We start from the raw sequence: 14,315 nt of genomic DNA, 5'->3' as shown, positions 1-14,315 counted from the left end.
TTAAATAGCTTCTTTGACTACGTTTTCCAAAAATCGTGAATTATAGACAATATTGAAGAAAGAGAAATTTGCTATAAATCATGTGTACTCATTGAGTGAGAAGATTTAGAATAAAAATATGAAACATCAAAATATTCGTGTGATTTTCGTATGTGAATTTAAATTTGGGAAAAGTGTCACGAAAGTTTTTGGAGACATAAATTTGGTATTTGAGGAGATTCAAGATATTTCCTATTCCACCTAAGTAATGTTTTAACGCATAAATTGTTTCACAGAGATTTATGAACGGAGAAATTACACAACAGTTCCATTCCAAGACTTTTTAAATTCACAAACTAATAGTCCTTACAAATCTGGGATAACGAAACAAAACATATTCATGGAAAAAGAATATTGGATGCTTATGTATGTAAATTACTTTGATCAAATATGCGATATTCCAAAGAAACTACGTGCCCTTAAAGTTTTATCGTATAAAATGACATATTTTATAAGCACTGATCTAGAACTTCTATTATATTCCTTTGAGATCTAACAATCTGCAGCATAACGTCACGTTTTAGAAGCACCAGTCTATTGGTATGCTGCTATTAAGAATTTTGCGTATTCACAGTTCACACGTGGCACATTTAAGCAAGCCCACGCCAATTTAACAGGAAAAACACGCAGGCGGTGGAAAATTCCACGAAATATAAACGAATTCGGCCGTATGGCGCCTTGTAAATGGCACCATCGACGAGTACCGTTTTCGCGGTTGAGCTTCGACCTAGCGGAGCGTGAAACGCGCGACGCCCCGGTCATCGTTTCATTCATATCGACGCTAAAGCCTCGCCACGAAAATTCACGGCCTCTGAATTTTGGCCAGCAGCCAAAAGTTCCTAGGATTCGTCTACGTTCCGCGTCCGTAAGTGTCACGGTCGTAGCATTCCGATGTTTGAAAAAACGCGACGCTGAATATGTAGAGATTTCAAACGTTCTGTGTTTCGTGAGTTCAATCGGGGAAAAGTTTAGGTGTTAACTTCTAACTGATGTTTGACTTTGTTTCCAGATTAAATCAATTCCTTATTTAGAGCTGTAAAAACGTGACTCCGTGGATTCATACGGAGATTATTAGATAAATTTACTTATATCACAGATATTTCATTTGTAAAGTTTCATTTGGAAGATTTTTTTTCTAAAGATTTAGAAAATCACGGATATAAAAACCTATGATATAAGGGAGAGAAGGAATGATAATAATGAATGATGGTTGCAAAAAACAAAAAGAATATTGATATATGAGAAAATAGAAAATATAAGTCTATTATAGAAAAAGATGGATAAAGAAAGTTAAATCATTATAGCACGTTGGAAGTTAAATAATTGCAAAGTTGTTCACCTTAATTTGTAACAAGATACAGAGAAGAGGTTGACTCGTTCGGAGATGCTATTTAATAACATTTCATAAATTTAAAAAGGTACATTGATCGTTTTTCAAAGCAGTTTAATTCAAATTTTTGTGATCATAACTAATGAAATATAAACTAAACAGAAGTTTGTTTTATCTACTAAATTTATAACGAGTATTTTGAACATTTTATATATTTTTACACATTATATGTATTTTATGTAATTAGCACTTTCGAATATCCCAAAGCTACACAAGAATCCGTATTCTAATGATTATCAACGAGTGCATCGAACTGTACTAAGTAAAAATATATTAATTAAGTAAAAATATATTAATATATAAAAATATATTGGCTTTAATGGTTCGTATATAGTTAAATACGTAGTTAATAGAATTCAATCGGGTGATTAGAACGTTGAAATTAACAAGCGAGAATGATGGTAATCGTAACGCACAATATAGTCATTCGATTTATAGGCTATTAGTAAAGTACCGTTGGTTTGAATAAATTGGGGGATAAAACAGTTTGGATAATTGGTTGGTTTATGCAACGATACGCCGCAGCAATTTTCGGTACGGTACAAGTCAAATTAATGAACACGGCTGATTTTTATTTGAAATCCGATCAATACACGATTATACTGAAACAATCGTGTATTAATCAGGTTAATGAATGACTGTGAGATTGATTTTACATAGTTGATAAGGTAGATAATTGAGCTGTGTTTTAGAGAAAGGGTGCATAAAATAAAGTAACGAATTGAATGAATTGTATTGGAAACAGTAGTTCATTTAATACTAACTATTTGAGATTTCTAATCTAATCTTGCTATGGCGTTATAATTCCTATAAATTTCTAGTTTTCAGTAAATCATTGGCGTACCACGTAAGTACTGTTGATAGGTAATACTAATCTAGACATAACACGCCATCTTAATCTTACATGACGGCTGAGTAAATGCTACGTATGTATGTATGTATATACAGGAAGATCCTAGGTAAGGACGTTACAGTGTTTAGATAGTACAATTGCTATGTGTAACTGTTTGTTGTAAAAGCTGCTTTCCTACATTCCATCGTTGCTTGAACAATACAATCCATTTTTTATACACTTTATTGGGAAACATAATCTGGTTTTACAAACTTTGACGAATTAAAATATATAATATTACTTTTATAAATTTAGATACTCTAGGTATATAAATTTTTTAATAGCTGATTAGATACTTCTGATAATGTGACAAAAAAGACAAAATGTCCTGAATAAGAGTTGGTATTAAATCAACCAATTACAATGGTCGTTTTTAATTCATGTATATCTGAACATCATCACATTTGAATTTTGGAAGATTTTAAAAATTCGTCGAATTAGATGGTTATTTAAAGAAAAATCAATAAGAGAATATAAAAATGTAAGGAAATATAGGACAGAGTGTTTCGAACAATTTAAGATATTCAAAATGTTTGCAAGTACATTTTTAAACAAAGATATTCTACCAAATATATTTTTCACGTTATTAATTATTTTTATCTTTCACTAAAAATACAGAATGATCCCCACACAGATAACTCCTTTTTCAAAGTCAAACATCCTTTTTCACTTTATAAACCAACTTAAGACTGATTATCTTCGAGAAATCTATTTCTCTTTCGTCTGTTCATAAACAAAAAAGAAAAAAAAATACTTTCCATTAACAACACAATCGGTTTGGATATCAATCGAATGAACGAGAAATCCCGATTAATCGCTCCTCGAGATATCCTTCAGTTATTTCATCCATTCGATGATTGTTTCTACAGCTTCGTCATAAATACACATTACTGTGTGCTGTAATGGTTCCGTATTTGTGGAATAAACCTTTTCAGCAGCGTTTCATCTCGCATCGAAGTGCTTCATCGGCGAGAAAAAGACAATGGCTGCAGCTGAAAAGATGGTGCAAGCACAATATTATCTCTAGAAACAGCGCGATATTCCACCGTGTTTTTGCTAGCTGAAAAGAGAACGGGAACACTGTCGACGATCTGAGACGGTCATCCGATGGCCACTTCTCTGTTTTAATGCTACGTTCCATGCTTAAGACTTCTCCCTGCCTTTTTATAACTTTTTACCGTGATAAGTATTATGGGTTGGTTACGATGTAGCGAGTTACTATTAGAAGAGTTCGGTATGAAACCGACTGGATAATCAAGAGATTTCAATTGAAAAATCGCAAAATTACTCATACCTGAAATATTACCATTTAAGAACAACATTTTCTGTTTTCGATGTACGATTATTAGTTTGGAGGTTTTTATGCGTGTATGATAAATTTAAAGGTACAAAAATTCGCAGAATGCGTATAACGTACAAAAATATATAACATCTGAAGAATATAATATTAGGTCGTCCGAAAAATTTCTTTCGTTTAATGAGGAAATAATGGATGCATAATATTTTCCGTTTTATATTATTTTATCGAATTACGTATGATCTATTTTGTTCTATCAAAATAAAGATCACAACGTTCGACAGATTAGGTTTCATGTTTGTATAAAAATGCGTTGGTATAAAAGACGTGTGTGTAAAAGAAAGACACTTTTCGGACAACCTAATATAAGATATCATATATTACAACGTAACAAGTGTCAACAAAGTTTTCACGATATTTTCATAAGTTGTTTAAATCGCTTCTTTCATTCGCAAGATAAACCAGGTAAACACCATCGCCAAGAGATGAAACAACTTTCAACTTCGGAAAAAAACAGCAGGGTATTATTTAACGTCGAAGAATATTACCATTTGAATTACGCTGGCAGAAAATTAGAATGCCAAGATAAACAATGCGCCAGGCACGATGGCAGACGCCGTGAAATTACGCTGCTTCTATATATTTCGCACCTGTACCCGTGTTAGTTGTTCAAGTTTGATGAGTACCCGCCTTTACCATTTCTGACACGCCAAAGATGGAATCACTTACCCTCGGTTCATCCCTTAGAGTCTTGTGATGCGATTCGCTGCTGGAGAGGGATCTCTTGTGAAGTCGTTTGTCAGCGAACAGGAAGTATTCCCTCAGTGCTCCAATCTAAGAACAAACAGAACCAGCCTGTGTTAGTTTCGTGGTTGTTTCAAGCATTAACAAGTTTTGCATAATTATTCTAATTTCTAATGGTAACGTACAGTGACTGCAAAAAATATTGACGCATATCCTTCCTTTTTAATGAAGTCTCGCAATCATGTATAGCAATTTGTATTTACTCGTTTCTATCAACAAACATAAAGCTTTTGTTTCGTTCTTGAATTACTAGGATAACAGACAATTCTCCTGAATTCAAATAAAAATCACATCCTTTTCATCCCTGTACCCATTCATGGCTACCAGCTTGAAAATTGAAACGACAATTTCTCGGAAAATGTACTTTCCAAAGTGCTCATCGCGTTTCTTAATGGATCCTAATGGTACATTTAAAGGATCTTGAGGTTTATTTGCAATTTCCGGGTAGTATGGACCGAAGAGTATCATTGAGAGTGAGGGGAAAGAGCACTTTAAAAGGTATAGCCGTTCACTTTTCACCGGTTGCTTGATAACTCGATATTATTGACCGCTACTACGGGACCAAAGACAATAATGAAAATGTCTTCTTTCAACATTCGTGTATTCCAGCGGTTGTCAAACTATGCCATGATAACAGATATACATACATATATAATTTATCAGAAATTCTGACAAAATATTTGAATAACGAGAATGTTCATCAGGAGAGTTTTATTCATGGTAAATCATCGGATAAATAATTCAAAGTCAATTCTTTCCTTAATTTGCATGTTCGTCCAGTAAAGAGTAATTTTTTGACTTATTATAATTTTTTCGAGTTTAATATAAGCAAACTATAAATTCCTTTTTTCCGCAACTAGATAATACTTTGCGTGTTATGGATTTATGTGAAAACCGTCAGCAGTTAAGTTCAGACGCTGACGAAGTTTTTCTGAAAATGATATTGCGTGTTGCTGCACATCCGCACACTATTGTAAGTTATCCATCAATATTCTGTCAAGGTTCACTACACTCCATCGACTTCGTTTCGAGATTTGTTATCTTCAAATAACAAAACTATACTTCTACCATAAATTTAAAAACAATCACTCGGTAGAGATACAAAATTCTAATAATGAGTTGAATTATTAAACATATTTTTTAACCATTATACTATTAATCTTAATTTAAATGTTATCACTTCCATTCTTTGTTCCATATTTTAAAACAAAATAAATAAAATATTAGTTTCTAATGTTCCGAAAATAAATTCAATATTAAAAGATTTCGACTTCAGACAGAAGATTTCCTTTATCTTACTATTTTTCCTGAAATAACAGTCTCTTTCCTATTTCCTGCACACCTAACTTAAAAACTTCGAATATTATATAAATTCCTATGTTTACTACTAAAACTAAAACTATACTATTTTCTTACTGTCAAATGTTAACTTAAAAAAGTTAACTTACAAAAGAAACAACAAAACTTTTTACGCCAAGTATACCACAGTTTCTCTCAGTGTTCACACAAAACACATGAAAGACACTGTTTCCGAGGGTAACCAGCGATCGCCAGCGGAAGATCAGAACTGTCGGACTGTCAAAGATCGCCAGAAAAATATAATAGTATTGGCATCTATCAAAGAATCTTCGGACAGTTCGCGATCTGTTCGTTGCTTATCCGACAAAATTTGACGTGCCCTTCTTTTCGATGGTTTCGCGAACTTGTCGTATATTGAGCACGGTAGTGATGGGATCAAGTTCAATATTTACTTGCAAATCCAAACCAAATCATATATATATATATATCAATATATAATTCATTAATAATCTCATGATTCATTTCATAACTCATTGTACTTAGCAAACGTAATAGAATCTTAATAGTATTATCGTATTTTCAAATTTCTGAATTCTTGTACGTTAAAACCATTAACATTTTCAAATTTTTACTTTTAGCTATTTTTTATTAAAAAATTTCTTATTAGATATCATCAATTTTTAAATTGAAATCAAGAAACCCAGTCAATTATAACAATACCTACAATATGTTTCATATTGATCGAGTATAATGTGGAATAATTTTTGAAGGTACTTTCAATGTATCTACTTGAAGCTATCACTAGAGATTTCGACAGTGTTTGAAGAATTCTTGGCCAGTTTCAGGGCGAAGTCATTAAGGTTTTTCTAGCAAGTCTCAATCGATCCGCGGCTGGACGAGAATAAAAATGTCGAGAAGCATTGGCGTAGCGTGCACAGGACCAAGTTGTTGGCTTGATTTCCCAACGTGCACGGAAATCCATTTCACGAGAGAGCAGAGAAACGGCTTTGAGAAACGCCGATATTGTTTTCTAGTCGGTCTGCGCGCTGATTTAAGACGCTTCGGTGCCAGGCTTTCGTCGGATCTGCGGATCCTAGAGGGATTCTTAACGGCGACTCGCGTTGCTCCTGTGACCGACTACGCTTCCACGATCAAGTAATTTCGAAAGGATATTCCACTGAACCAATGGAGCATTCATGAAAGGGTGGAAAGAACGAAGAAGGGAGGATGGAAGTTTTTCTATAGATAGTGAACGTTATAATCGATTTGATTGAATATTTCGAGATAATTGATCCAATTATAAGTTGACTTACAAATTATTTTTTGAACATTTCAATAAAAATACATCCGATAGTGAAAATGAACAACCGCGCATTAGCAATTAATTACGAAACAACCAAACTTACTTAACAAGCAGGTGGCAAGAACTATGAAATCTCGCATGAGTTGCTTATGCATTCGATGCTTTAAGTTGATAGTAAAACAGTTCCGAAAGGATTTGGACGAACGGTCCTTTGTTTCCGAGAAATTAATCAAGAAATTATATTCTTGGTGCAGCAATTTCTTATGTTTTAAATATTCTTACTACAATTTTCATTTGCAAAATTGTAAGAATACGCAGGAATACTATAATAAACAAAAATAATCAAAAATGTACCAAAATAAATTGCAAGATTTTAATAGTAAGAAAAACGTAATATTAATATTGAAAGAATTTATTGAAAATAAAGACACTCAAATCCTTTTGGGACTGCTTTATTATCAATTTAAAGTATCACACGCACATACAGTCAACTTGTTCGAGATTTCATAATTCTCACCATCTCCTGTAAGATGAAGCACACTGTTAAAGATTCAGATTTCTAGTAGATTTAAAACAAATTCCTTAGAAATCCAAAGAAATTCATATAACGTCTTCAAATAATTCTAAACTCAAATTATCATAAAATTTATGGCAAATAATTTGTTTAAAGACAGTTCTATAGTAAGTGATAGATATTAAAATCACACAAACTCTAGCGTCGTATTCGAGAAACCCAAATCTGTTACCTTTAAAGAAATGCATAAATCGATAAATAAATATGTATGTACGTTGTACATTTTGCGCTAGTAGTTAAGGTCCACATGGCGCTAGTGTCGCGTCAGCCGATCCTCATAGCATTTCTGTTATCAACTTGTCCAAGTAGATCATCATTAATAATTGTCATTCGTTTAGTCATCTTCGTTTCAGGGTTCTCAGTTCATCTACAAACTTCTCGGAAGTCACGTAACCGCGATCTTCTGACGGCCAGACTTACGTGTACGGTACTTAACGGAAATTCCGTTGCCGAACCTAACCCGCAAGCCTTAAAGTCGGGGGCTTCTGTGGTGCTCATGTTACCTTAATTCGCCGTTGTCCAAGGACGATAGTGGAAGCAAAGCCTCGACGAAGGACGTCCGTTAACCAGCAAACCGATGACCCACGGTATGCGGAGGTTATCGTAAGGCATTCTTGCTTGGTTTGATTTAGTGGCTTCTCTTTAGTTGCTGTGGTAACTTAATCGTTATCTGCTACACTGCCTATATTCGGCCCATGCTGCGCTTGTACTCGTTCACCACGTACTGTGACCTTCTCTCTGTATGTACACGACCATGCAATCCCTGTTTCAGCGTCCAGTGATAAATCACCTGCGCACTTGCTACGTCTATCCACTTTTCATACCATCCGGTCGCTATTTTTGAATTTTGACTTGGTAGATTTTTATGGGATCTTTCGATATCTAATTCTACGTCTCACGCGATATCTCCTAAACGTGTTCGAATGGAGTGGTCGAAAATGAATTAACCTAATCTAAACTGTTAGAAGTTTACGATTTAATTAGTGTTAAGAATTAAAAATTCCCAACTCGTGTGGCGGCACTCAACAGCAAATACCTCACCACTCGACACTAACTAGTGTCGGCCGACGGCAGCGCAATGGTTAGCGCCTTAGATTACGAACGTTCGGAACCCGGGTTCAAATCCCGACGATTAGAGTCCGATTTTTCTTCTACGCATCAAAAACGGAAGAAAATCAGCAGTACCCCATCAGCGACATCTACAGCCAGCATCTACAATCATCACGGACAACACTTACACCTCACTCGCAACAAGAAATTACAATTAATGACATTAGTGATTTGACAAGCGACGAGTTCCACAATTTTGTATCAAATATGATAATCGGATAACTCGTAGTTTATAAAATTTCATTCGTTTTATTGTCAAACTTGTTTCAACATATGTAGACAAATTTTGGCTGTTTAGGCATTTGTGACTTGTGACTTTTAAAATATCGCTAATAATATTAGTTCAATCGAGCAAGATGACTCATGTGGTAGAATATAGGTTTGACCTTGTACATGGGTAAAACAGGAACTTCGTCATCGGCTAACATCGAACGCAAAACCGCAAAAGCTCTACGATCACCGATTCCTCTGTCCGCGATGCTGAACACGTAGCAGCGATATCGTGGCTTCACCCTCTCCGCCAAACCGGATATAGGCAACGGATACCGTGGCAGCCGCGTTTCTGCTACCTTGCAATGTGGTTTGATACATCCAGAAACGAGAATCGAGAGCTGACCAACGAGAAGCGAACCACGCCGCTTCATCGGTGAACCATCCAGCCGACTTTCTCTTTTGTTTAAGAATTGTTTAACAATCTAATTCTGATAACACCATTCCCTCGAATGTACCCTTCTTTCCATTCTTTCCAAGAAGGTTTCGTTAGTAACTCTGTAAAGTAATTCTACTGATAAATAAATAGATGATATTTTTTTGTTTAAATTTTTGTAGCCTGTAATTTTTGTAGAAATTTAGTAAATTTAGTTGTTTCACTTAATTGATGCTTTCGTTCCGTTATTATTATAGAGAAATTATCATTAGTTTTGCATATATTAGCGTGCATATATTTTATTGCATATGTAGAAGCATATATTTTGTTAATTTTTATCGGCACTCGAAACTAATTTAGAGGAATTTACCATCCGTTGAAACCTTGAACGACAATAATTCTATCGTCTGTAGGTATCTCTGTCCCCAAAAAAAAAAGAAACGCAGTGATAGTGAAGAATAGTTAGGAAATGAAAGCAGGGCCGTTTGTGTATTTTTTTCTTTTTTTTTTTTTTGTTCACAGTTGTCGATCTATAAAAGCGATGGCAGTAACAATGGGCGCAATGAGCGACGGACCTTAACTGGCTGCGGCATTGTTGTTTCGCGGAGGCACTCGTGATAGGTCACTTCTGTCGATACGAAATCCACGGGCGAAGCGCATTCAGTAAAAGTAAAAATATCAACGCGACATATTGTATACCCACATACGGTGTCCCACTAACCGTGGTGTAATCGATAAGGAGGCGACTCTATGTGAAAAAGTAAATCAAAAACGTAGAATAACATTTTTTCATAGCGCGCTTTGCTTCCTTATTCTACGTTTCTAACTTATCTTCACACGCAGACTAAACTCATGTCGATTATAGCTGTTCAGTTTGCGATTAACCAAGTTCAAGTATACTTGACAAATTTACAAACTCGGTTTTCTCGAAGCGTCGCACAATACGACATACAGTGGACAAAAATCGAAATAATCATTGTTCGATTTTGTCTTATCAACAGTGATATCATCAGTTCGTACGTAATGTGGATGTAAATAATAATTTCCCCAAGATAGACAGAGGATTGGTAAAAATCGTTTGTACATCAGAACCTAATTACTAGAAAATTATCTCACTTATTTATTGTACATTTTGCTCGTCAGTTCTTGTCAGATGGTGCTTGTTACACCTTAGGTATGGAGAATTTGAGCAAAGATATGTAGTATTTTGATTTCCAATTAAAAAATTTCTTTCATTGTTTAAAGATCAATTTAAAAAGAAAGCTGTTCAAATCATTTTGTAATTTTCATCGTTCTCTATCAGGAAGATTATTATATTACAATGCTATTTAGATTACTTTTTGTTATAAACTGCTACACTGGATATTTCTTATTTTTTTAGTGAAATCCATTCGTAATCGTAACTTGATTGAAGAGTGGACGTCTAATCGCACTTATTCCAGAAAATTTTTGAAGTTACACAAAAACTCTGTTCTTTACTGAATGTCAGCGCGATATCTGACAAAACGGAAGGGAGGATAAACGATTTCTGCATGACATTTACGAAACGATGGAAAGATTGTTGCTGGCACCGGCATTATTTATTTAAACGTCACCGTGTGTGGCTAGAGAAAGAAAGAAATATCCAAGATAATTTAACTGAGCCAGCGAGTAAAGGAAATCCTAACAAAAATCTCATAAACAGATTTTTACACGCATCGGATCTCCTGATATCAAGTTTCAGGAAAACTGCACGTTATATGCATTTTTTTATCTTTGTTTCAAATCCTCGTTCAAATGCTGCATTGCGCGTAATATGGAAAAATTTTACTCTACATTTTCGATTTGTTTTTCCCCATGGAAACGCCCCTTTGCCAGTTCTATCATGATTACTTGGACACTCTGTACATCGACGGCCATCGTTTCAAATGGAAGGGGCGAACGATATTCAACGCACTTTTCAAACGTTTCCCAGGAATATGAATTCGCTTTTTTCCGCCCTCTTTTTTTTTGAGGAATGGGTGGTTTTCCCTTTTGATACTTTTGTTTTTTTTTTTCATGCATCGTGTCTCGTTGTGATATTGATCCTGATCGACGCACGTTGCTCTGGCTTTGAAAACGCGGGTGTATTTAATTGTTCGAAAGCGGATCTTGCGCGGTTTTATACTGACCACTTTGCGTTATTCTTTTACTGCGTCGCTGCCACAGTTTTTAGTCGTCAATTGGTACAGTTTACTGCGGTGATCGTGTCCGTGGAAGTAGTTTCCAGAGTTCAGAATTTTTTACGATATTGGTAGTACTTTCTTTTTTGTAGTTAAAATTCCCGGAGGAATTGTTTTTTCATTGTGAAATTTATTATACTCTGATCTAATTAACTAGTATATAGATACAGTAACGTACAAATATCTTTTGTAGCAAAAGTATTCGTTAATAATTATGTTCTACCGTTAATAATTATCGATATTGTTTTCTTCGAGCGTTTTGTATAGTGCTTGACGAAACGTGCAACAACATTCGCGAACGGTATTTAGCTTGAATTACTCCTTTACACATACTAAGATGCGCTCGTAGCGTGTATTAATTTGCTTATGGCCGTGGCATGCCATAACGTCATCGACGTTAATAAGCGGCACGAAAAATGCATTAACTCGTTACAAAGTAATCCGACGTCTTTGCACCGTGTTAACGCTATAAGTATCGTTACTTTTATCGTTGCCTCAGCTCTACTCTGCCATCTTCTAACGAACATGAATGAACGAGATCATCTTACCCTGTCAATTACATTGATAATCTGGTTATTATTAACGGAGGAAACTGGTGGCCGTACATGTGCGATAATCCACGGTTCAGAGAAGGGATTGAATCACGATGTGCCACTGAAGAACCGAATTCGATCTTCTTCATTTTCCAACGTTTTTAAAGGAAGTTTGCTTTTTCAATTTACGAAGCTTTCGCCTTTTAACATGTAAGAAACCAAACCGATCAATTCAACTTCCTATTTGTTTCTTAATTTCATTATTCAAGTATATGATTGATATTTAATTCTCAAGAAACAAATACTCACTTCCATAAGTTCATTCAACTTTCAATTATGTCATTGTTGCAATAAATGATTTAAAGTGGGATCTCAGACAGTTATTGTTTATGGCAAAGTAGATCTATTAGACGTCTGTAACTTGTATTTTTACGATAAGTTAAGCACATTGGAGCCTATTTATTGCACTGATAGCTCTATATTGTGCAGAATATGATCGTGTCAGAGTTCTTGAAAGTTGCACGTCTTGAATCGATGCTGAACACAGGTTTACACTCGGGATTACGTCAAAGTAGAATTTGATATACGAAGGACAGCTCTTATCTGGGTTATTCTGGTACTTTAGTTCTCTCATTGTAACGTAAGAAGCAATAAGAAATTAACGATTAATCTCATTCCACGAAGTTTCACAATATAGTGTAACTGTGTCACGACATTTTTGTTTCGTCATGATAAAACGCAAGGAAAATCCATCGTCTTATCTATTCACTGCTTTTTCTTCTTTTTCTTCTTCTTCCTCTTCCTTTTCTTCTTTTTCTTATACGATATTAAATTTTAAGTAAGAATGAACGTGAAGCGATCCAATAAATAGAATAAGTAGCCAATTCAACGAAATAAAGAAAAAAAAAGAGTAAATAGGAGGAAAAAGAAGAAACATTCAAAGGAATCAATCGTCCGCGCCATAAAAGAACATCCGTTTAGACCCAGACTCGAAACGAAAGCCCCCATTTTATTCGATAATCCGTTTGCACTGCTTAAGTATCAGTATATTGAACCCCTGTATCGAGAACAGTCATTTCATGCGATTCGTAAGCGAAAAATTAGGTATACAATATATACAGCAATTAAGAAATTTACTTTATTTTATAGTTCCTTAGTAAAAAGTAAAATTGCGAGACGTCAATTACAATAGCAGAAAGTTCATTAATTACTAAAATGTTACACACGTACGCGTTAATACATAAAACATGTATGTAGCTTGAAATATGTGATACTATTTTATTTAATTTAATACGTAATTTAAATTGAACATTTTTAAACATATAAAACGAAATGTAACTCTAAAAGTAAAAATAAAAATCAATGTCTTCCTAAAATTTACATTAAAACGATTCAATAACATTCTTCCAATTAGGAAAACAACCAATTCACCTATTACGATTTTAAGATGAATTCCCTCTATCGTTCACCAGCCGAATGATCTAATTTCTAATAAAGGGTAGGGACGCGATCGAGCACACAGCAAAAACCATCGAACCATGAACATTTCTTTTCCCTGTCTCTTCTTTTCCGTACGACCAACGAACGAGTAGAAAATATCGACCCTGAAACGAGACTGGACCAAATAAGCTGACGATGAGCCCTGTTTCGAATCAGCGAAGTCCAAACCACACGAAGAGACCAGATAAGCAGCCGGGAAGGGAGACGGTTGGAAACGGCAGGAAGGAGCGCTAAAATTCCAGAGAAAAGTGGAAACGGAGGAAATTGCGGTTTGGAATTCTGACTGTTAGACGAGATTTTGCGCTACTTTCACCGCGATGCTTTGCTATTTAACGCTGTATAACATGAAAAAAATCGAGAAATCGACGAAATCAGAGAACCACGAATATCCTTTAACCTTCCAGATAAGAAGATACTTTGCACCGCGCAGAAGACAATTTTTTCTTTTTTAAAGTAGATATTCGAACACTCGTAGACGTCTTTTATGAATACCTATATTATGTACGTTATAGGAAACATTTGGAAACACATAGTAGCGTTACGAAATTCGACTATCATGATTATGTATATTAATAAATAAAATTTGAAATCAAACTAAAATGTAGAAATTACAGAAAATGTAGAAACAATATATTTCGCAAAGATCAGAAAAGTATTGAAGCGGTCGATTAACCATTATATTATTAAACTTAAATATTCAGTGGGACCATGTTTAACACTTATTACA

General features: G+C 34.8%; 1 protein-coding gene across 3 annotated transcripts in view; it reads right to left on the bottom strand.

Moving 5' to 3' along the window:
• The window catches only part of LOC117207548 (furin-like protease 2), a 422,104-nt gene that overhangs the window by 21,232 nt on the left and 386,557 nt on the right, over positions 1 to 14,315 (bottom strand). For all 3 annotated transcript variants that reach the window (XM_033447856.1, XM_033447857.1, XM_033447858.1), the window contains one exon: positions 4,348 to 4,452. In XM_033447856.1, coding sequence (XP_033303747.1) covers positions 4,348 to 4,452 — 105 coding nt within the window. The remainder of the gene's footprint in view (positions 1 to 4,347; positions 4,453 to 14,315) is intronic.

The sequence above is a fragment of the Bombus bifarius genome, unplaced genomic scaffold (assembly GCF_011952205.1).
Source record: "Bombus bifarius isolate JDL3187 unplaced genomic scaffold, Bbif_JDL3187 scf7180000008038, whole genome shotgun sequence".
Classification (NCBI taxonomy): Eukaryota; Metazoa; Arthropoda; class Insecta; order Hymenoptera; family Apidae; genus Bombus; species Bombus bifarius.
Note: the sequence above shows the minus strand (reverse complement) of the source record. Positions and strands in the feature narration are given on the sequence as shown.